Here is a 24,550-nt window from a genome sequence, read left to right as displayed (position 1 = left end):
AATCAAAATACAAATTATTATTTTATTATAATAGGAATAGATAAAAATTTAGACAAAGAAATATCTATTATCTTATTTGTATAAAAATATATATTTAACGTAATTAATAATAATTAATTAATAATTAATTGATATATAAAATAAATTTTATTTTTATATAAATTTTGTTTATGAATAAAATAAATTTTAATGTAAAAAATTATTACAATTTCATTTTATGGATATTAGCCTGAATTATATATTACACTGAATTACAATGAATGTTGTATTCATATATATATATATATTCACATAATATGATTAATATATTAATATTATTTAATCCATAAATTAATTACATAAATACATTGTGTATAAATATAAAATATTATTATATATTTCATTTAATATAAATAAAATTATGCAAATATTTGATATTATAATATTCTAACATGTATATATTATTAACATACAATTTAAAATCAATTTTATAGTTATATATTTAAAATAGTTCAAAATATATATTTAAAATAGTAAAAAATTCAAAATTTTATTTGGTAATAAAATTTATTCTTTCATATTACGAATATTTCTTTATACTTTAATAAATAAAATTGCTCTTATCTAATTACGTAATCTCCATAAAATAAAAATTCGAAAACAAAATATGTTTTTATCATATTTGATGTTAATTCGTGGATCACATTTTTATTTACAATAATAAGAAGGTAAAATTCAAAGACAAATATTTTTTTTATCATATTTGATTTTCATTGGTTGATCATTATATTTTTGCTTACAATAACTAGATGCCTATCATTGATGTTTCCGTACTCCCACTTCTGTATAAAATAACGCAAGTCTTTTACGTTCAAAGTTGTCCAGTAGTTCTCTTGCTTTGACAGTGTATGGTTATTGTTCGTTGTTTTGTAATCATTTTCATTTTACTCTTTTATAATTTTGTTATTATACTAATATAAATCAAATTATGGCAGAAAAACTACGTATTTGTATTGTTGGATCAGGAAATTGGTAAGTTTTCTTTAAATCTTAATAATAATATCTCTAGTAGCGAAATGCTATCATTGATTTAGTCAGACGCATTTAAATGTTTTCTATTATAATAATTAATTTTCACGTATTTCATACAAAGATCCATTGGAATATTGTATTAATATCATTAAATCCATTCCATTTTTAATAGTTTTATTGATATATATATATATATTTTTATATTTTATATTATATATATACATATATATTTTATATTATATATATATATACATATATATTTTCTTAATAAATAAAATATGTAACTGAAATTATTATTTCGTAAAAATTAAAATATCAAATTCGAAAAATTTTAATTTGATCATATTATTCATATTTGAAAAATATTCCTATGAAATTACAATGAAATTATTTTGATATTAATGTATAAATATTAATTTAAAATATTTTTAAATCGATCATTATATTACAAAAATATCTAAATTAATAATTAAACAATATTATTAATAAAAGAAATAGCATAATGTTAAGTACATATTATTTATATAATTTTAATTTGGACTTCATATAATAAAATTTATATTTAATATATTCGACATAAAGTAGAAAAATATTGATGGAAATAATTTGAAAAATATTTCATTGAGAAAATTATATATAATTTCTTAGACATATGTAAAAATATATTATATAGAAATATTATATAATTTTATTTTCCTATAATTTTTTTATTTTAGGGGTTCGACTATCGCTAAGATAATTGGAATAAATGCTATTAATTTTAGTAATTTCGAGGATCGTGTTACAATGTATGTTTATGAAGAAATAGTCAATGGAAAAAAACTAACAGAAATTATTAATGAGACACATGAAAATGTAAAGTATCTTCCAGGACATAAGCTTCCGCCGAATATAGTAAGTATATATATGTATATTGTATATATTATGTGCTTTCTCAAAATAAAAAAATTATTTTTTATGATAAAATCAAATTAATACTATATATACTACTATATACTAAAATAATACTATATATATTTTATCATTTAGTATATTTTGATATATATGTGTATATTCAAAAATACTTATAACTTTTCTATTATTATATTTTCGAATATTACAAATATTATATAAAATAATAAAATTAAATTTATTAAATGATTAAATAATTATTAAATGATATTAAATTTAGCTATTTAATAAATTATATGTATATATATAAAAAAAATTAACATCAAATTTTACGTTTCTCTCTCTCTCTCTCTCTCTCTCTCTCTCTCTCTCTCTTTCTCTCTATTATATATATATATATATATAATATATAAATATATATATATATAAATTTTGTGACATAAATAATATAAAATTTCCAAAAATAATATTTTGTTAAATATAATAAATTTATTTATAATTTAACTTATATTTATGTGATTTATTACTTATTTTTACTTATTATTCTTATTATTGAATGTATTACTTTAAAAACAAATTAAATTTACGTAATTCTAGCCTAACTATACAAATATACAAATAATATATAAATTTACATGTGTACCTTATATGTTCAACTTTTTATATGAAAAAAAGTTAATAATTATCAATTAATTATTAATTTATAATAAATTATATTACTTAATTTACAAATAAATAAATTATTTATTTATTAATAAAGTTTCATTAATTATTTTTAATAATTCTGTAAAATTTAAATAAATTATTTTATATTAAAGTATTTATTATATATTATATTGAAATATTTAAAATAATCTCTTATTTTTAATTTACTAGAAAATGTTTAATTTCATTCTTTAATTTTTTTTTATAATGTTTTATAATGATAAATTATGATTAGTAAATAGAATTTATATTTTTAATCCAACTTCCGAAATATATATCGAAGATATTCAATTATCTCATATGAAATATATAGTATCTATTCTATATGTATACATATATATAGATTCATAACTTAGATTCACTGGCTTTGTATAGAAAAACCTTGACTGTATGAAGTCAAGTGAAACTACATATTATGATTCGAAAAGTATATATCGCGCACGCGCGCTTGCTGTATATCTTTAAGTACAAATAAAATGATGTAATATATCTAAAATGATATCTATTTTTTTATATTAATATAACAAATGAATGCTATAATTTATGAAATATTCCTATTTCATCTGAAAATAATTAATTTTAATTTATGATTAACCAGATTATTCAGTCTTAATGTAAAAAAATAGGTTAAAAAATTATTACTTAATATATTTTATTGTTTAATATTATTATTTTTGTTCATGATTTATTGTAATCTCTTTAGAATATTTATATATCTTATTTTATTATTAATAAATTTATTTATAAGCAATTTTATTTTGCATTTAATATATTATAAATTATACATTGATAAAAATTAAATAAAAATAAAAATTTAAACATATTATAAATAGAAAAGATTAATAAAATATAGGAAATTAAAAGAAATAAGCAATTATATAAAATATATATATAAAATAAAATATTTTAAATATAATAATATCATTCATTATTAATTATTTTAAAAAATATAATTTTTATACATAAAAATGATATGCAAATATTAATTCACTAGAAATATATATATATATATATATATATATATATATATATATAATAAAATTAATAATTTGCATATCATTTATATATATATATATAATTCTGATTTTCTAGATTGCAATTCCTGATGTAGTAGAAGCTGCTAAAGATGCAGATATTCTAACTTTTGTAATACCTCATCAATTTATAAAGAGAATATGTAGTATATTATTGGGAAAAATAAAGCCTACAGCTATTGGCCTTTCTCTGATAAAGGTATGATTTTATTTTAGTTTTGATTTATTTAAAAATTAAAATAAATATATATATTTTTGTCATACATAATTTTATTTAGAAAAAGACAATTGTAACTTTTTTTAAAATTTTAATATAAATCATTTATATTATAATACATATATCATAAATTCTATATTTTTATTTGTATAAAATTCTTTTAATTGTATGAAATTGGATAATCTATAATTCAAACTATACAGACAATAAAAATAACATATTTGATATCAAGATAGATTTATCTTGTATTAAAAAATGGATTTATGTTCATAAGATTTATATATCAATTATGAAATAAATAACCATGTTTCACAAATATAAATTATGATAATGAATGAAACAAGTTTGTTATATTTATTTATCATTATTTTGCAGGGCTTTGATAAAAAGCAAGGAGGTGGTATTGAACTTATTTCACATATAATTTCAAAACAACTTCACATTCCTGTTTCAGTTTTAATGGGAGCAAATTTGGCTTCTGAAGTAGCAAACGAAATGTTTTGTGAAACTACTATTGGTAAATTTTTATGAAATCTCTAAAATAAATATTCTATATGTGCTAATAGCATATAATTAGTATATTTAGTATAGTAGTACTAATTAATATATTAGTATAATTAATATATAATAGTATTATAATTATATATATTATTTATTTCCACTTAAAAAAATATTAATACAAGTGTTTAATGTTTTAAAAGATATCAAAATTATACATTATAATTCTAGATAAATGTTTTTGAACAAAGTTATAAAGTATTTTAACTTTGTAATATCATTAATGTCATATTATGTATCAAAGGAAATAATATATAAGTCAAAATTAAATAATTTGTATCAAATTGATAATTATTTGTATTTATAGATACCAGAAGTTTCTGAATAATTGGTTTTTCTCAAGAAAATTTTAATACTTTTGTTCTATTGTTCTAAATAATGAATATTTTTAAAATTATTAAAATGATTATCAATATTATGAATTAAAATTATTAATTTGAAATGGTTATCATAAGAATTTTTTTTTTTTTATATTAATCAAATTTTAATAATACAATGAGATATATATTTGAAGATCATTATTATATTGATCATTTAATACTTGTGTTTATAATATATTAATATAATTGTTTGTCCATGATTATTTATCAATATTCAATATTATGGATCAATATTGTATGTAGAAAAGTATTTTTGAATAATTATATTATTTTTTATATGTTTTATAGTTAAATTGATATTGATATATTAAATCTTTTTTTTTTTAAGTAATTCCATTGAAATATATTTTAATTATTAATATATATTTGTATGATTACTTATGATTTAATATATAAAATATTCCATTATATCAGGAAATCATTTCAATAGAAAAATTTACACATGAAAACAATAAAAAAAGTTTTATAAATATTTATAAATATTTTATTTTGTTTTCGAGTTGTAGTTAATATTAAATATTTTGGAATGTTGAAATAATTTTATTACAAAGTAAAAATAATTGAACTAATTACATTATTTACAAACAAAACTCGATATCAAACATTCAGAATATGAACATTTTTTTATTGTTTTTATATATAGATTTATCTATTGAAGTTTCCCAATATAATGAAATAACTTATACACAATAGGTCATTGAATAAATCCAAGTTGAGTTCTAATAGTGTATAATTTCCTTAACAGAAATTTAATGCAATTAAAATCATGATAATAAAAGAAAATATAAAGAAATATGTAAATATATTTGTGCGGTACTGGTAGTAATATATAATAATTATATTTTAATCGTAAATAAGTATAGGATGATTTACATATATCTCGAATAATTTCTAATATATATGTTATATAAAAAATTTGTATACAAGAATCATATAGTTTAGAGAAGGTATTCATAAAATTTTAAATTTTAATTTTAATTATTTTAAATAGCATATTATATTTTTTATATCAAAATCGAATATTTAATTTCAAATAAAAAATTGATTAGTTTTAATATAATAAAAATTCATTAGCTTTAATATAATAAAAACCTGTACTTGAATGATTTCATTTCGTTTCTTAAAAATTTAATTCGCGTAATATAAAGTTGGAAATTTATTATCATAACAGATTTTTACAAAACGATGTTTACATGATAATTCTTATCAATTCAAATGATTTTTTATCGCAATCATCTATTTCCATTAACTCGTGTAATAATTCAAAGTAGTATTAATTGATATTAATTAGTGATATTAATATAATCAATGATATAATCTAATTAAATAATTTCACAAAATTATTCTTTTATATTCTTTAATATTGGTAATTCACAATTTTAATATATCCTATAAAAAACGGTGTTTTCTTGAATTTGAATAAAGAGCTAATAAGCTCTATATCATGGATTGAGGAATTATCTGTCTTATATTTACTTAACTATATATGCTTATTATATAGAGTAATCATCATATTATTGATTACTATTACGCAAAGGAAATTTTTAAATAATGAAGTGAAATATCATTAGGTTTAGATTTAATAAAAACGAATACTTTTTTTTACTTAATATTAGAATTAAATATTCTTCGATATTTTAATATAAAAAATTTAACATTCCTTTTAAAATAATAAAATTAATCTTAAAATTTAAAATATTTTTATTAATAATACATATACATATAATAATACATATATATGTATATTAAGAATTTTCTTATATTTAATATAACATATTTAAATAATTTTTAGTATTTACACACAAATTGAAAAAATTTCTATATAAAAAATTTTTTGTTATTTTTTATATATTTTTGATAATGTTAAATAGCTATCATTTTTTATAAATGTTATATTTTAATATCTAGGTTGCAAGGATAAAAATATGGCTCCTATACTGAAAGATTTAGTGGAAACATCATATTTTAAAGTTGTAGTAGTTGAAGATGTTGATACGGTTGAATGTTGTGGAGCATTAAAGGTAAATATATTACACTTTTTTTTTATCAAATTTATTAATAAGATTTTATAAATTAAAGCAGAATGCAATAGAGATGTTATTTTAAATACATATGTCTTTTAAATTTATATTTCGTTGTATGTAAAATTGCATTTTTCTTTCGTTTATAGAATCGTGATAATAATGAAAGGTTTATATTTTATAAATTTAATTTTTAATATAGAATGTAATATGAAATAAAAAAAAATAATTATTTTGTTTTTTTATAAAAAATAGAGCAATATATTTAAATAGAAAAAATATAAAAAAGAAACTACATTTCTGATTTAAATTGAAAATTATTTCAATAATGAAAAAATTAATAATATTCATAATTTTTAATATAATTATTTATCAAATTTCAATAAAAATTCTACAAATAATATTTCTTTTCTTTTTATTTTATATAAAAAACATTTATTCAATCTTTTGTATTTCTTTGAAGTATATAAAAAATTATTAGACTTATATATTAAATATTATTTTATATTTTATATTGAATCTTAAATTTGAAATTTTGAATTTTGAAGCATTTTTGATATATTTTTATAATTATTTGAAATATATTTACATGGATAAATATAAATTATGAATAAAGATAAATATAAACAAAGATAATGCGTAAATTCTATAAATTTCTATAAATTCTTAATCATACGTTAAAATATTGTTTAAACTACAAAAGATAGATTACAAGTATTTAAAAAAAAATACATATTGATCTGAAAGTAAAAATTGATAAAAAAATTTTTTTCTCTCTCTTTTCTTTTTTTTATTAAATATTTTATAAAAAAATAATCAAGAAATATTATGAAAATGAAAAATATTTCTCGGAAATTTTTAATTGAATTATTGTAATATTAAAAATTTAAGAATATGTAAAACGAATATGATATAAATATAATAATCATAAAAAATATATATATCGAAAATATACTCTAAATATACTTTTAATTCAAATAATTTCTCAATCAGATTTATATTAGATTTGTAATAGATTTGTATATTAGATTATAATACGCATACGAATAAAAATACGTACCAATTACATTAGATATATAAAAAATATTTTGAAATTTTGCAGAATAAAATTATAAATATACAAATAGTTCAATTATAATAATTTATTTATCAAAATTGTCATTTAATTTCTAATTAATTCAACTAATTTTAAATTTTAAATTGAAATTTAAAATAATAATCTTTTATTAATTTTTAATATATAAATAATTATTATTATAAATAATAAGACATATATACATATATCAATATATATAATTTAAAAATGTAAAATTTAAAAAATAAAAATAAAATATAATAAAAATATAATAAAATAAAATATAAATAATAAATATATAAAGATTTGAATAGATTTAAATAAATTTTTATTTTTGTATAACTAATTTAAAAAAAAATATATGTAAGATTACATATATTTAAGATATTCATAAGATTATGTACGTGATAATTTGACTATTTAATCATAATCAAATTCGCAATAATATACTTTTCTTAATTTTTCATATTTTTCATTAATTAAAAAGTATATTATAATATATATATAATAATATATATAATATATAATATAATGGAATTAATAATAAAAATTGCATATCAAATATCATTTAATTTTATTTTTTAACAGAATATAGTAGCCTGCGGCGCTGGTTTCATCGACGGTTTAGGATTAGGTGATAATACGAAAGCTGCAGTAATAAGATTGGGCCTTATGGAAATGATTAAATTTGTAGATACTTTTTTCCCTGGTGGAAAAAAATCTACATTCTTTGAAAGTTGTGGAATAGCAGATTTAATTACAACTTGTTACGGTGGTCGAAATCGTAAAATTTGCGAAGCGTTTGTAAAAACGGGCAAGGTTAATTTAAATATATATTTTATTAAATTTTAATATTTATTAACATATAAATCAGTTTTAATTATTATATACGAAATGAAATTGTAACAACAATAAGTTATTCATATATAATTTAATATTACTATATATATAATAATTTAATTTATGATCTATATTGATCTATAATTTTCTACAAATTACATGTAATTATATATTATAAACTTATATGCACATAATAGAAGACTAAATATTAATTATATAATTATATTATATTATATAAATATATAAAAAAAATGTATAATGTATTATTTCTTCTACAGAAAATCTCTGAGTTGGAAAAGGAAATCTTACATGGACAAAAGTTGCAAGGTCCTTTCACTGCTGAAGAAGTAAATTATATGTTAAAAGCAAAAAATATGGAAAACAGATTTCCTCTTTTCACAACTGTACATCGGATTTGTATTGGTGAGACAACACCTATGGAACTAATTGAAAACTTACGCAATCATCCAGAATACATGTAAGCTCAATTGTCTCCATTATAATTAATAATGGATTAGTTTCAATCAATATGTATATATATATATATATATATATATACATATCTGAAATTTATTTTAGAATATTTTAGAATAATAGAATTATATATTGTAAAAGAAATTTATTTTTGGAAATATATTACAATATATTTTACTTTATTATATATTTTATTTTATATATTTTATATTTTATTTTATTTTATATTATAATATATTAGTACTGTTATATATAAATGTAGAAATTCGACGAAAGACATGTAAATATGTGATATTTAGTAAATTTGATTCGATATCATAGATGATATAGGATCTAAGCTTTAGTTTATTTAAAATTTTATTTGTTTAAATTAATATTTTATAACATTTAAAATTTTATTGTAACAATAATCTCTCTAACCATGGTCCTATTTATTTGTATTATTATATATTTCATATATAAAAATATATAAAAATAATTGGTAAATCTATAAAAAGTATCTAAATATTATTACAACAATATGTATAATGTATATAATACATGTACATACTGTAAATAGTTGTTATTTACATCAAAAAGAAATTATATATCTTTTTTCTAAATGCAATACATATATACAATAAAATATTTTAACTTTTGTTAAATAAAATTTTTTTTTAATTAATAATACATTATGTATAATTGTACATGAAAGAATTTTAATAATTCACTAAAGAAAAGCATAATATATTTTTTTATGTACAATATATCTAAATATATTTATATATATTAAAAACGATATAAATATTTTATTTTTAATAAAAATATTTTCATATATTTTTATATTAGAGTATTTTAGAACAATAATAATAAGGCGAAAAAAAATATACTTTAACATATTTTATTTATTTTATTATTTCATCAAAATCTTTATATAAGATGTAACAATAAAATTGATAAAAATTGAATAAATATAAACGAATTGTTTGAATATTTTCATTCAAACGTTTTTAAAATGTTTTATGGATATAAAATAAACATTATATTTATATAAACATGTTTATATATATTATTTAAATTTTATATTAGAAATTTACAATGAAAATACTAATGTTTTTAGTATCTATTTATCTGCAAAAAAATATATTTTAATACACTATTTAATAATTATATTGATTGTTTTTTATTATAATAATCATAAATCTACTAGTATTTTTTTTTATATTTTATATTTTTATTATAAATCTTTAAAAAAATTTCAAAAGTATCTTAAGTTTATATAACATCTTTTTTTATTATCTTTTATCTTTTTTATTTTATTTTTTCTATTTTATGCCCATAAAATATTTTTGAAAAAGTTTAACAAAAGAAATTGAGACACTCTGCATATTATTAGATATCATTATTTTATATGAAAATGTATTACTGTTTTTATGGGTGTTATAAAATTCTTTTATTAATCTTTCTTTTTATTATTAAGAGGTTAATGATTTCACCAGTATTTTATAAATAAAATTTGTGCATAAGATATTTTTAAAACTTCATTTTTTTTTTAAACAGAGATGAAACAAGAAATTATCAAGAATGTAAATGCTCTATATGAACTACGCAAATCATATAAAAAACATTAAAATTTATATAAAAATGATTTTTAGTTTTTATATGTATAATATGTATCGCCTTAATAATTTTATTAAAATCAATTTATGAATTGAAGAAAGAAAATATTATAGAAGAGGAAATATAAAGGACCATGGATTTTTATAAATATTATAATTTTGCCATAATAATTGCCAAAGACATTATTAAATAATATTTTAATATTATATAATTTAAATTGTTGTTGCTTATTCTCCGTTTTACTTTTTTTTTAAAGCTTATATTTTCCATTAAAAAATAGCTATAATGCATATAATAATTTTGATATACTCTTAACAAAATTATTTAATCATGTAATTAATGTTTTTTAGCTGCATATATGAATACGAAATATATAAACATTTTATTCATAAAATAAAATTATAAGTATATAATACATTTAAATATATTTTGTATTGTGCGTTATATTTTAATGAAAATTTTATCAGAATTGTTGTATTTTAGAAATTAAGAAAAATCTATAAACAAATGTTTTTAACATTTCTATTTTATGTTGATAAATTTCATTAATTTATTATGAATTGTACTAGAATTAAAATTAATTTGAACAGTGTAATATAGACAACAAATATACGATTATTACTTATTAATTGATAAATTTTTGTTTAGAATTATATTTGTCCTTTTTCCAAAGCCTTTAATTCCAAATAATAATTTAACCATTGTTAGTAACATTATTTTTTTTTTTTATGTAATATATTTTTTTATATAATATATAATATATCCTGTTACATGTATTGTAATATAAATTCAATAATTATAATTAGATACTATAATACTATATTTACATACTTAAATTTTGATATATTTAAGGGTATAAAAGTATAAAATATAATTAAAAATGCACAAAAGATTCATAAATTTTAATTATATTTGCTTCATATTTAGGAACAACGACGTTAACGCACCAATACTACAATTACTATCACCAAGATGTCACCTATGAAGATTATTTGGAAGATATAAAAGAAGATTATTGGTATAATTATTTCGATTTCAAAAACTGTTTTTATTCAAAACATAGATTTCCATATCTATATTTTGATATGGACAATGTAGCGATAACTATAATGACTTATATAACGATGGTAAAAATTTATATGGAATAACTGAATACAAATCTTTTTATGTTTATTTAAAAATAATGAATTTCAATAATGGGTACTACTTTATATATCTTTTATTATTATTTTGCAAATTGATATAATTCGTTTATTTTTCTATATTCTTATATTTTTATTATTTTATATTTCTGTTTTCTATTTTTATTTTAATATTTAATCTTAATGTTATATAATAAGCTTTATTGAAAATTTTTACTTTTTTTAATCTTAAATTTAAAATTTAAGATTACATTGTAATATAGTTAAAACCTTCAAGATTATCTTAAGTATTATTATTAAGCAATTGCTAATTTTAACATTCATTCTGGCTACGGTTTGCTGTTACGTTTATATTGGCCTTGATCCAGAACAATGAATGCCAACCGTTAGAAAATAATTTGCGATCGTTACTAAGGTCAATGAAGGCTGAAGTTAGTTTGTAAGTTAATCGGTCAGTCAGTCAGTTGTACATCAGCATTTGAAAATAATCTAATTTGTGGTACTTTGTGCAGCATTCTCGTACCCTCGTGAACTTATAAATTTTGTATCATTTGTACGTTAAGATACCAAAATGGCTACAGATGCAAAGAAGAGGGTGTGCATTGTAGGAAGTGGTAATTGGTATGTGATGCGAATTTCTTTCTTTCTTTTATCTTTTATATTTATGAAATGAATTATGAAAATTATGCTACTTTTGTCAAAATCATAATATCATCTTAACAAATCGTATTATATTATATTATATTTTCAATTAAATATATTATTTTTATATTTATATTTTATTTTTAATTTTTACAATTTTTATATTTTTTTATCAATTTGTTTTGTATTACATACAATTGCATTTGTATACAATTTCAAAATTATCTTTCAATGTGTTATTAATTATATATATTTATGAAATGAATAAAACTGACAAATTAAAATAAAATAATTATACCAGTAATAGTTTTAATTTAATTTTTATACTTTAGGGGCTCAGCTATTGCAAAAATTATTGGTACCAATGTAGTAAAATTTAATAATAAATTTGAAACACGCGTAACAATGTACGTTTACGAAGAAATAGTGAATAGCCAAAAGTTGAGTGATATTATCAATCAATTACATGAAAATGTGAAATATCTTCCTGGGCACAGACTTCCAGAAAATATTGTAAGTTTTGTTCAACATTTAAAATTGCATGTTTTTTCTGAGTGTATCGTTTTAATTTTCAAGATCATATCGTTAAATCTTAAACGAATTAAACATTTTTATTTTTAATTTTATAAATATTATGTTCAAATTTTTTGAAAATTTTTATTGAAAAAATATAACAAATATAAGTGCACTTATAAATGCTTAATAAGACGATAGTATTCTATTTTAGACTTTATAGAAAAATAGAACAATTGAAATTTATAACACTAATAAATAATATTTGCATTTTTCTTTTCATTAAATTTGAGAACAAAAAAATAAATTTATATATATAATGATGTTTCATTAAAAAATATGATGAAAAATTATATTTGTTAGTATTGATATATTATAATAATATTTTATAATACCAATATTATAAAGATAAACTTTATAAAACTTTACACGATCTATTTATAAAAAAATATGTTCCTTATAGTATTTTTTTAATGAACTTAGAATTTGTATTTTTTTAATTTGTAAATCATATTAATATATAATTACAATTATTTCGCTGAGCATAGTAATTGTAATTGTAATAAAATAAATTGTAAGTCATTTTTTTATATATATTTTAATTATGTATTAATCATAATATCATAATATATATTAAAATATGATTAAAATATTTTTGTATAAAAAAAATTAAAATTAAAAAAAAAGAAAGATGCATTTGTTTTTGATTTGTCTTTACAATAAAATTAAATTAATATAATATCCATAATTTTTATTTTTGTTTATTTATAATTTGATAGAATGATTTTATTGATAAAATTTCATTACAATTTAATTAAAAATTGATATTTTTATAATTTATATCTAAAATGATATTTGTATAAATTTTATTACTCTTCGAAGATTGGACTAAATTATCGAATTGATTTAATCCTGCAATAGCACAATATTTTTTTCTAAAAAATATAACGATTATTTAATATTTTTTCTATTAAATATTAAATAATCTATTAAATAATACGTTGGGATATATTTATAATACAAAAAATTTTGAAAAAGTTCATTAATATATTTAAAAATATCTATTTTAAATAAGTTATATAAATTATATATTTATATAACTTATATATTTTATATAACTTATATATTTTATATAATTATATATTTATATAATTATATATTTGTAATAATTTTGCAATATAATAATGGAAATAAATATTGTACTAAAATAATGAAGGATTTTGATATGCTATTGCAGGATTAATTTTTTTCTTTTTAATAAAATTTTATCATATTCCATAAAAAGTTCAATTAGAATATTGTTTTAGCAAATGATTAGAAAAAATAATGTATATAATAATTTCTATGTATTTATATTATTATGTATATATAGTATGTCCAGCTTTTGAATATTAATATAAGAAATATTTATTATGTATTCATTATCTATTTATACAATTAATTTATCATTATATATAACAATGAAGAATTTAATTTTATGTATAATGATATTTTTCTTATTATAAAAATCAAATGTATTAGTGAAAATAATAAAAAAGAAAGTTTATTATATTGTGTTAAATAACTATAAACATGAATCGTAATTTTTAATAGTATATTAAATGATAAAATTATTTAATATAATTTTATGATAATGAAAAAAAGTATAAAATATAAAATAATATATCATGTATTTAATACAAAGCTTCATTTATGAATATGTTTAATAATTTGTGGTTGTGCGGACGTAAACCTTGCCAGAAGGCATTGACACTTTGTCCACTCCTTTGGGGAAAAGTTTAGGAAGTTCTTCATCTTTTACTGTTGGAAGAATCATAACTTTTTCACCTGGCTATAAATAAAAAATAAAGTACAATTTTAATTTTCATAAAATTATAATAAAATAAATATTGAATGTTATTATCTATTAAAATATTGTTCAAATATTTAAAAAAGAAACAATATCAAACTTTGAAAAAAAAAATTTTTCTTACCATCCAGTTAGCAGGGGTTGCTATTTCCGGTCTCTTATCGACAAGTTGCAAGGAATCTATAACTCGCAAGATTTCGCTAGAAATCATAAATAAATTATTAATTATATTTATATTATAATATAATCTTTATTTTTATATCAGAAGTACAAATATATAATTTGATAACTTATGGAAATTTACAAAATATTAATATATTATGAATGTTATTATGAAATATGAAAGATTCAAACAGAAAGAAGACAAATATTTTAATATTTCATTTTAGAAAAATTTTAATTTTGAGTTTAATATTTTTTCGAATGCTTCTATTTTTTTTACATCGTATTGTAAGTTAAAATTTCTTTCAAATTTTATACCTATAAGAAATTGAGATGAATATATAAAAAATTTTATTTTAATTAAAGTAATTTTTCATTAAAATAAATTTTCTTTTTCTGATAAATATTAAAATTTAATTTTTTATAATAAAATAATAAAATTTTTTTATAATAAAATATTTTATAATAAAATAATTCTCGAAATCGATATTTTTGAAATATCAATAGTTGCTTCGATTTCAATATGAAACATTGTTTTATTGTTGGAATCTGAAATTAAGAATAGAACAACAAAAATTTCTTTCAAAAAAATAATATATCTCTGGTATAAGGACAACGTTATAATAAAAAGACTTACTCTACATTGCGTCCAGTGGATGTTGGATAATGCATTGATAAACGTAATCGATGATCGGGGCTTATAATATATAAAGCACGAACAGTTAACGCTTGTTCTGGATCATCTTTGCTAATTTCATCAATCATATTTAATTTCACTGCCAAAGTACGGTCATGATCAGCAATTATTGGATAAGGAAATGCTCCAGGTATATCTTGACAATAAGATTTGATATCCTATAATAAAAATAATATACTTGTAATTTGCAAATATTATAATATTGTACATATTTAAAAATTCATTTATATTGTGAATATATATATTTAAATACTTAAATGAATAAATTTATGAATAATGAATGAAATATGAATTTATAATAATATAAATAATATAATAATATCTTCAAAACAAAAGTTCATATATGTTTCAAAAAAAATTTATTTTATTGTTAGTAGAATATATTAGAATATATTTAGAATTATGATAAGTATTTCCTTTATATAGAAATAAAAGCTTCGAACTAACAAAATGACCACAAATATAAATAGTTCATTGTTAACTATAGATAAGCTTCATATATTTAAGAAACGTATAATAAAATATCTAGAAAAATATAAAAAAATGTTATGCTCAACATAAAATATCTCTTTTAAAATAAATTTTCATTATTGCAATTTTCATTATTAATTAATGCAATTTTTTTAAAAATTAACATGGGTTTATTAAAAAGAGATGCAATATTTCTTTTTAAAAAAAACACAATATCTAAATATCTTTATTTATATTTATATTATTGTCTCATTAAATATTGAGTAAAGTTTTTATAACTTACATTAACCCAATCAATGTGATCCTGTAATTTATCGACAGAATGAGCCAAAAGTTTTGTATTTCGACGTTTAAAATGAGGTTGATGCACTGCCAAACGTCCTAATTCAGTGGTGCAAACAGGTGTAAAATCGGCAGGATGGGAAAATAAAACGACCCATCTATAATTAATAAATGCAAAAAAAAATAATAAAAGTATTTTCATAAATTTGAATAAATATAGTTTATAAATTACATCATAATCTTATAAATATAATATAAATAACATATAATATAACAGTTGATTTAATTAAAACTATATACATTTCATGATATATTTTATAAAAAATTACATATTAAAAAAATTAATTTGATATTTTCAATGATAATCTAATTATTTAAGAAAAGAATATTTTTAAAATTAAACTCATATCTCAACTTAATAATTGATAATTTTTCTTATTTCTCTTATATTTAGATATTATTTTTCTCATTATTCTATTATTGATGTACTATTATATGTCTGTATATATAAAAGTTACACAATGATTTAAAGTTATTTATGTAATATTTTAACTTCGAAAATATTGTTTCTTTTTCTCTGATTTCGTAAGTTTAATCAATAATCATTCTTAAATAATGTTAGATTACTTGTATTCAATTCATGATGCAATCAAACAGCAATAAAAAGAATAATATATAACATATCATTCGCAATATCTTTAATTCATAATCAATAATATTTCAATTATTAATGAATCATTACAATATGAGAAATAAAATTTGTCTATTATTTTATTTCATAAGTATGAGAGAAAGAATTATTTTAACAAAACATGACTTACAAAAAATTTTTAAAATATGTATCTATTATTAAAATGGATATATTATAAAAATTAATAAAATAAGATCAATTAAAAATTAAGTATGTTTATTGTTCTACTTGTTCTTCTTGTTGTTTTTCTTTGGCACTTTTGACTTAGCCAATATTTTGTGATCGTTAACAAAATATTACAAAAACATGTTTATTAAGATTAATAAAAAAAAATTGTTCATAACAATCTTTCAATATACACGAAAAATAAATGTATTATGTAAATCTACATAACTAATAATAGTAGTAGACATAGACGAAAATAACTTTATATCGAGGCAAAAATATAAGTGATGCAATTGAAAAATAAAATAAATGAAAAATAATTGAAAAATAATTAAAAGAATAAATAGCATGCAATTTATACTAATTCTCAATATATAAAATTTTTAATATTGCATAATATTTTTTAAATTTTCTAACAAAATAAAAATTCAAAAAATAAAAAATTGCATCTTTATAGAAAAAAAGTTAAAGATATAATAAATCAAAAATATATAATTAATAAACAAATAACTTTATAAAAATTTTTTTTATAAAATTAGTATATTGCATTATATAAATATCGGTATTATACAAGATTTGCTCAAATTTGTGAACTATATTGTATCTATCGATTATGTAATTACACAATATAAGATTATTTATGTGTTATAAATTTATATATATATATATATATATATATATATATATATATATATATATATATATATTACTTTATTTCATATATAAATAAAATTTAATTAATAATAAATTTAATTAATTAAGCATAATTAGATATTAATACAAAAATTATTATTAATATAATAATTAATTTAATTAATAATAACCAACAATAAAATGAAACATTATTGATAAAATATGTGTGATAACGATATCACATTATCTATCTATATAATGGAATGAGAGAATAATATAGGTGAAATGATACTATACTATAATTAGAGCATTTATTATTAAAGGAATTATCTTTATTTTTTGTAACCTTGATCGAGAGTAAGAATTCAGAAATTTCATATTCAAATTTTCTAAATCACAATCAAGTACACATATTTGAAATCTATAATGTATTTATGATTGCAATATTCGTTTTATGTTTTGTTCATATACTAATTAATAATGATTGATAAAATATTAATATAATTCAAATATTAATAAGAACAGAAATAAAAATATTATATATAAATAAATTTATTATATATATATATATATATATATATATATCAAAAAATGTTAATTTTTTAACTACTAAAATAAAATTATAAGAATGCTGTATTATAATAGATATTTCCATAATTCTCTAATTATATAGAATAAAATAATAATCAAAAATATTGTGTTATACTAGACTTGTCCATATGTAAATTTGATTAAGAGAAAAACAGAGAATGTTCATTTTTAGAATTTAAATTAAATTTTCCTGATGATATTTCGAAAATAAAAACAATAAAATAGTTGAAGCGATAGATTCATTATTTCATTTCAAATAAGATGTTTAATTCTCAAAACAAAATTACTTTTTATAACAACAAAAAACATTAATCACATTATTGATTGCAACGTAATGTTTTCAATATCGATTTTTTTAACTTCTGAAGTGTCAAATTCTAGAAATCTAAGTTCAAAGTTAAAAAATTAAAGATCCACCGAGGATCTTCATCAGATTTTTCTAAAATTTAAAACTATATTAAAATCAATTGAACGATTATATTAAATATTTCTCAATAAAAAAATTTTTATTTAAAAAAATTTTTTAAGTAATTCATAACATAAAAAAGAATTTTATAAACGTATGATTTAAGAATAATAATAATAGTAATCTACGCAATTTCTGGTACTAATCATACAAAATTATTCATAGTATTTTAAATTAATACTAGACTAGTATTACTAGAATATAATACTAAAAGCAAAGGAAAAAATAAACAAATGCAATTAAACTTACGAATCTCCTTGCCAATCATAAAAGTTAATTTGTCCTTGAGTAGTATCTGCTTCAAAATTCGGCACAATAGAATTAATTCTCATGATTGTTCTTTTGAAATTTAATCAATCGTACCAATGTTGAAACAATAATTCGCGGGAATTTAATACGCCACTTCTGAATGTTATTGCAATATATACAATGTTGAAATTGCGCACTAGCATTACTATTTAAGTATTTCCCCTCTACTTTCCATAGGCGTAACTGATGTCACGTTATTTATGTATGTACATACGTCTACTTATGTGTTTTGAATGGTAAACGTATTATCTTTTTATAAGGATGTGTTGACTTTAGCTAATGATAATATATAGAAGGAAACTAAAAGAATTTTATTTATGACAAATTTTGTTATATGTAAAAAAAATTTTTTACATTTTGTCTAACAATTAGTATCCTTATAATTTAATATATGATTGCAATTTACAGAAATTATTAATATTCAGAATTGTGGTTATACATACTTATGCAATAATGTATATATTTTGTGCATTATCAGGCAAATATTTAAAATTATTTTTTTTCAAAATAAAACATTTTGTAAACAAATTTTATTTTATGTTTTCGATTTGTCTGTTAATTATAACCATTTGCACTTATATACTGATCGTAAAAGCATTAGTATGCAATATGATAGGAAATTAAATTTTGAGTAAAAATATTCTAAGAAATATATTAATAAATGTATTTTAAAGATATATGAAAAATTTTGTTAAATATTTTCTTTTTTTTTTAGAGAGAGAAAGTAAACATTGAATGCATAATAACAATTTTTTTTTTAAGAAATTAAAGGAATTTCTAGAGAAAATAAATGATGAATGCATAATATATATATATATACTATTGTCAAATTTAAGCTATATCAAAATCTTTTTTTCATTCAAGAAACTTATATAAGTATAATACTACTTTTAGTTCAATAAGTACTCATTTCCTTTGCACAACTGATATTAAATCTACTGTCATTGAGAAATATTCGTGCATTAAAGAGATTAGATTAAATAGAAATCAATTCAAGAGGAATGTTATGATAAATAACATAATAATATTTATTAAGTATACACATTATTTTTCCACAAAATTTTTTAAAGAAATTTACAGATGTTTATTAGAATTTTGTTATTTAGAGTTATTAGTACTTATTAAATATAAACAAACTTTCTTATATTTGAAAATATCTAAAACATAAGAAACAAAATGCAACAAAATTTTAAATAATAAAACATATAACATTAAATTAAAAAAATCATTATACAATTACATATTTTTATTTTATTCTCAAAAATAAATTGTTTCTAAAAACATTTTATTTGCTTTTTGATTATCTTTTAATAAAAATTTTTCAAATATAATATTATTTTGCTAAATAATCATCGTAATTTTTATCTTTTCGAAACATAATATATTCGAAAAGTGAAACAAACATGATAAAATTTTTAAAATTTATTATCATATATTGATAGAAATTTATAAAATATTTAATAATTAATAAAAGTGTGACAATTATTTTCAGTTATTTTTATATATTGTTATATAAAATAACAAGAATTATATTAAAATAATATATTGTTATGTAAAATATATGATTACATAAAATTATTAAATATATAAATTATTATAAATAACATTTTTTAATCGAAAATTTTATGGTCGTAAAATAATAGTTTTTTTTATGAAAGTTTAATATTTGATTCTTATATTTTTTCTGTCTGATAAAATTTCAATATTTCAAGTTCAATATTTTAAAAATTATTTATTTTTTTATTATGAAAAAATATATGAAATATTTAATAATTTCAATTAAAAAATATGATCATAATCAATTTCATTAAAAAATTATGATTACCTATGAAATTAAAATTGATAAATTTAATTGAAAAAATTAAAACAAATAAAAATCTTTTCCGGTCTCGTACAACTTTAATTCTTTAATCAGCTTTTTATATCATAAAATAAGATAAAGATTAAAATCTTCTATAATCATCTATATGATGAACTTATTCAATGATCAGTATAAGTTTTATGATAAATTGTGCAATATATGAATTTTTATCATTGTTTTTGTAACCTCGTAATGAAATATATATAATCTATTTTAAATAAAAATTTGTTTTTTTCTAAAATATGAAATGAGAATTTATCTTAATTTTCATAATCATTCAAAATATATGATATATATATATACATAATTTTTTTATTATTAATTTGATAAATATATATATAAAAATAAAATATTATATTGTATCTCTGTATAAGATAATTAGACATCATTAATCACAAAAGAAAATATATACATTTATATGTTTAAAAAATAAAATAATATATATATACATGTATTATTTTCCATTAAATATAAATTTTTCTAATTTTAGTTAAATAATTATCTATTATATTTAAATATAATTATTTAAATATAAAATACTATATATTATAATGAATTATTAAGTTGTTTAATAAACAATACAAGATATTTAATATATAAATAAAGCATATTAATTTTTTAATTTTTTACAATGTCTAGGTTGCTGTCCCAGATGTCATTGAAGCTGCAAAAGATGCAGATATTCTTATTTTTGTAATACCTCATCAATTCATAAGAACACTCTGTGCAACTTTACTTGATAAAATTAAACCTACTGCAGTCGGAGTATCACTAATTAAGGTATTTATTTTCAATAAATTTCCTTTTAATATTATTAATTTCTTATACATAATAATACTAATATAATAATTTTTAATTTTTATCAAGGGTTTTGATCGAGGAGATGGAGTAAATATCGAACTAATCTCTAAAGTCATTGAAAAAAATTTAAGAATTCAATGTTACGTTTTAATGGGTGCTAATTTAGCTAATGAAGTTGCTGAAGAGAAGTTTTGCGAGACAACTATTGGTAATTAATGAAAAGAATAAAATATTGATCTGTTTTTAAATATATGTTATTATTAATTTTATCGCTAAAATTAATATTTAGCTAAAAAGATATTAGGAAAAAATTTCTTAATTTTTAATAATGAATTTAAATTAAAAAATAAATCGATAAGAATGAAAATAATAATTATGCATAATTTTTTTTAAATGTTGTTATAATAAATAATTATATAATATATAATATTTAATTTTGCAAAATTAAAGTTTTTTAATTTGAAACATATAGTTAATTTTTATAATAATCAATCAATATATAAATCAATCTTTTAATCAAAAATTAAAAAATAAATATTAAATAAATTTTTTAATATTTATAATCTTAATATTAACTTTTCGCTCATTTCTTTCATTTCAAATGAAAAAAAATATAAAATTATATATATAATTTAATGAAATAATTACATAACTTTGCATATAATCTTATTTATATTTTGTCAATTAATTTATAATTTGTTATATTATTTATATTTATAATTTTATTAATTATCTTAATTATCTTAATAGAAACGAAATAATAAATTTTTCTTTTATAATTTTATAATTAAGATGAAATAATAATAAAATATAATAAATTCATAGAAAATTAAATATTAATAGGATATTTCATAATTAAAAAAATTTTAACAACTAATTAGTTATATTGTGTATATTTAATTATACTGTTATTTTTAGGCTGCAGAGACAAACGTCTGGCTCCACTTTTAAAAGATCTTATTCAAACCTCCAATTTCAGAGTTTCAATTGTTGAAGACTGTGAAGCAGTTGAAGTATGTGGTGCTTTGAAAGTACGTAATTAATTATATAAACTTAGCGATTTTAAACAAAACAAACTTATTTAATATATTTATCTTTAATAATTATAACTTATATTTTAGAATATTGTGGCATGTGCTGCTGGTTTTGTAGATGGTATAGGATTAGGTGATAATACAAAAGCAGCTATTATCAGACTTGGATTAATAGAAATGGTTAGATTTGTAGATACATTTTATACTGGCTCAAAACTTGCAACATTTTTCGAAAGCTGTGGTGTAGCAGATTTAATAACTACATGCTATGGTGGAAGAAATCGTAGAGTTTGCGAACAATATGTTAAAACTGGCAAAGTATAAATCACATTTCTTCTTATATTTTTTTATTCCAATATATTTCTCCAATATATCTCTTAATATTCAATTTGATATTATATAAAAAAGTATAATATACATATATTTATATCATTTTTTTTCTACTAGACTATTAGACAGCTTGAAGAAGAACTTTTAGCTGGTCAAAAATTGCAAGGACCAGCTACAGCCGATGAAGTTCACGGAATGTTAAAAGCTCGTAATTTAACAGATAAATTTCCATTGTTCACTACAATACATCGCATCTGTACTGAGCAAATACGACCAGCAGATTTAATTAATGAAATACGTGCTCATCCAGAACTACCGTTAGTATTAAAATTAATTTTATTTATATGATTCGTTAAATTTATTAAATTTTCTAAATTAATTTTATAAAATAAATATCCCTATTAGGTTTGCACCAAAAACATTGTATTTGTATTAAGAACTATTCTTTTTTTTTTTTCCTTTTTTTATTGAGAACTGTTAAAATTGTTCTTTAACAAATGAAAACCCATTTATATCGGGATATAACAGATAGTATACTAATACTATACATAATAATAATTTACTAACGTATTCTATCAACATACAAGGATAACATTCCAAAAGTAAGTAATATTTCGATATAAATTTTTTTTTTAATTCAAATATATAATTTATAAATATTTATAAAAATATTATTTATGTTTTTTAGAACGATTGGAGATACGCAGAATGCATAATTAAATTAATTAATTAATCTGTATAAACGTTATTTTCTGTCAGTATCACATTTCATTTAGAAATCATTAAAAACAAAAAATCAAATACTAGAAGAAATATATAATATATAATATATTAAAATATATAATATTGCAGATATTTTGCAATAATTAGTTTTTACATTATTTATAATTGGTTTCAATTACAATATTGTTTCCTCTTTAAAATAAATATATAATTGTATTGTAAGATATGTAAGAAAATAATAAATATAATTCTTCTAAAATAATTTGTAATTTGCAATAAATCATCAATATTATAATATTTCAAGTAGTTATTTAATGTTAAAAAAAAAATTTAAAAATATTAAAAATTAAAAATATGAAAAATAATTGAAAGCTTAAAAGAAT

The 24,550-nt window shown here is 17.5% G+C and overlaps 3 protein-coding genes across 7 annotated transcripts; 2 read left to right on the top strand and 1 right to left on the bottom strand.

The window, feature by feature from the left end:
- The first annotated feature begins 794 nt into the window (after positions 1-794).
- Gpdh1 (Glycerol-3-phosphate dehydrogenase 1) lies at positions 795-12,386 on the top strand. Of its 3 annotated transcripts, XM_086914875.1 has the most exons (9): positions 850-1,011; positions 1,728-1,905; positions 3,700-3,840; positions 4,234-4,375; positions 6,705-6,817; positions 8,481-8,711; positions 9,011-9,210; positions 11,733-11,823; positions 12,316-12,386. In XM_086914875.1, exons 1-8 carry the CDS (start codon positions 968-970, stop codon positions 11,788-11,790), a joined length of 1,107 nt encoding a protein of 368 aa, XP_086771001.1. In that variant the 5' UTR covers positions 850-967; the 3' UTR covers positions 11,791-11,823; positions 12,316-12,386. The 3 variants fall into 3 exon arrangements, with proteins under 3 accessions (XP_086771002.1, XP_086771000.1, XP_086771001.1); XM_086914876.1 differs by lacking the exons at positions 11,733-11,823; positions 12,316-12,386 and adding an exon at positions 10,746-11,442 and having other exon boundaries at positions 795-1,011; XM_086914874.1 differs by lacking the exon at positions 12,316-12,386 and having other exon boundaries at positions 841-1,011; positions 11,733-11,986.
- Positions 12,322-24,464, top strand: LOC100868894 (glycerol-3-phosphate dehydrogenase [NAD(+)], cytoplasmic). Of its 3 annotated transcripts, none has more exons than XM_003697556.4 (8): positions 12,322-12,568; positions 12,922-13,102; positions 21,919-22,059; positions 22,147-22,288; positions 22,999-23,111; positions 23,202-23,432; positions 23,562-23,761; positions 24,133-24,464. In XM_003697556.4, exons 1-8 carry the CDS (start codon positions 12,519-12,521, stop codon positions 24,158-24,160), a joined length of 1,086 nt encoding a protein of 361 aa, XP_003697604.1. In that variant the 5' UTR covers positions 12,322-12,518; the 3' UTR covers positions 24,161-24,464. The 3 variants fall into 3 exon arrangements, with proteins under 3 accessions (XP_003697604.1, XP_086771003.1, XP_086771004.1); XM_086914877.1 differs by having other exon boundaries at positions 12,336-12,568; positions 23,850-24,464; XM_086914878.1 differs by lacking the exon at positions 24,133-24,464 and having other exon boundaries at positions 12,336-12,568; positions 23,562-23,863.
- On the bottom strand, positions 14,485-20,051 carry Tpx-4 (thioredoxin peroxidase 4). Its single transcript, XM_012492013.3, has 5 exons — positions 19,359-20,051; positions 16,565-16,721; positions 15,751-15,968; positions 15,076-15,151; positions 14,485-14,933 (listed from the first exon to the last, which is right to left on the bottom strand). The coding sequence occupies exons 1-5, from the start codon at positions 19,439-19,441 to the stop codon at positions 14,805-14,807; spliced, it is 663 nt and encodes a 220-aa protein (XP_012347467.1). The 5' UTR covers positions 19,442-20,051; the 3' UTR covers positions 14,485-14,804.
- Positions 24,465-24,550: the final 86 nt, after the last annotated feature.

Source organism: Apis florea, unplaced genomic scaffold, assembly GCF_048593485.1.
Source record: "Apis florea isolate Af1SG1 unplaced genomic scaffold, ASM4859348v1 contig_3756_pilon, whole genome shotgun sequence".
In the NCBI taxonomy this organism is placed as follows: Eukaryota; Metazoa; Arthropoda; class Insecta; order Hymenoptera; family Apidae; genus Apis; species Apis florea.
This window is presented reverse-complemented; position numbering and strand designations above follow the sequence as displayed.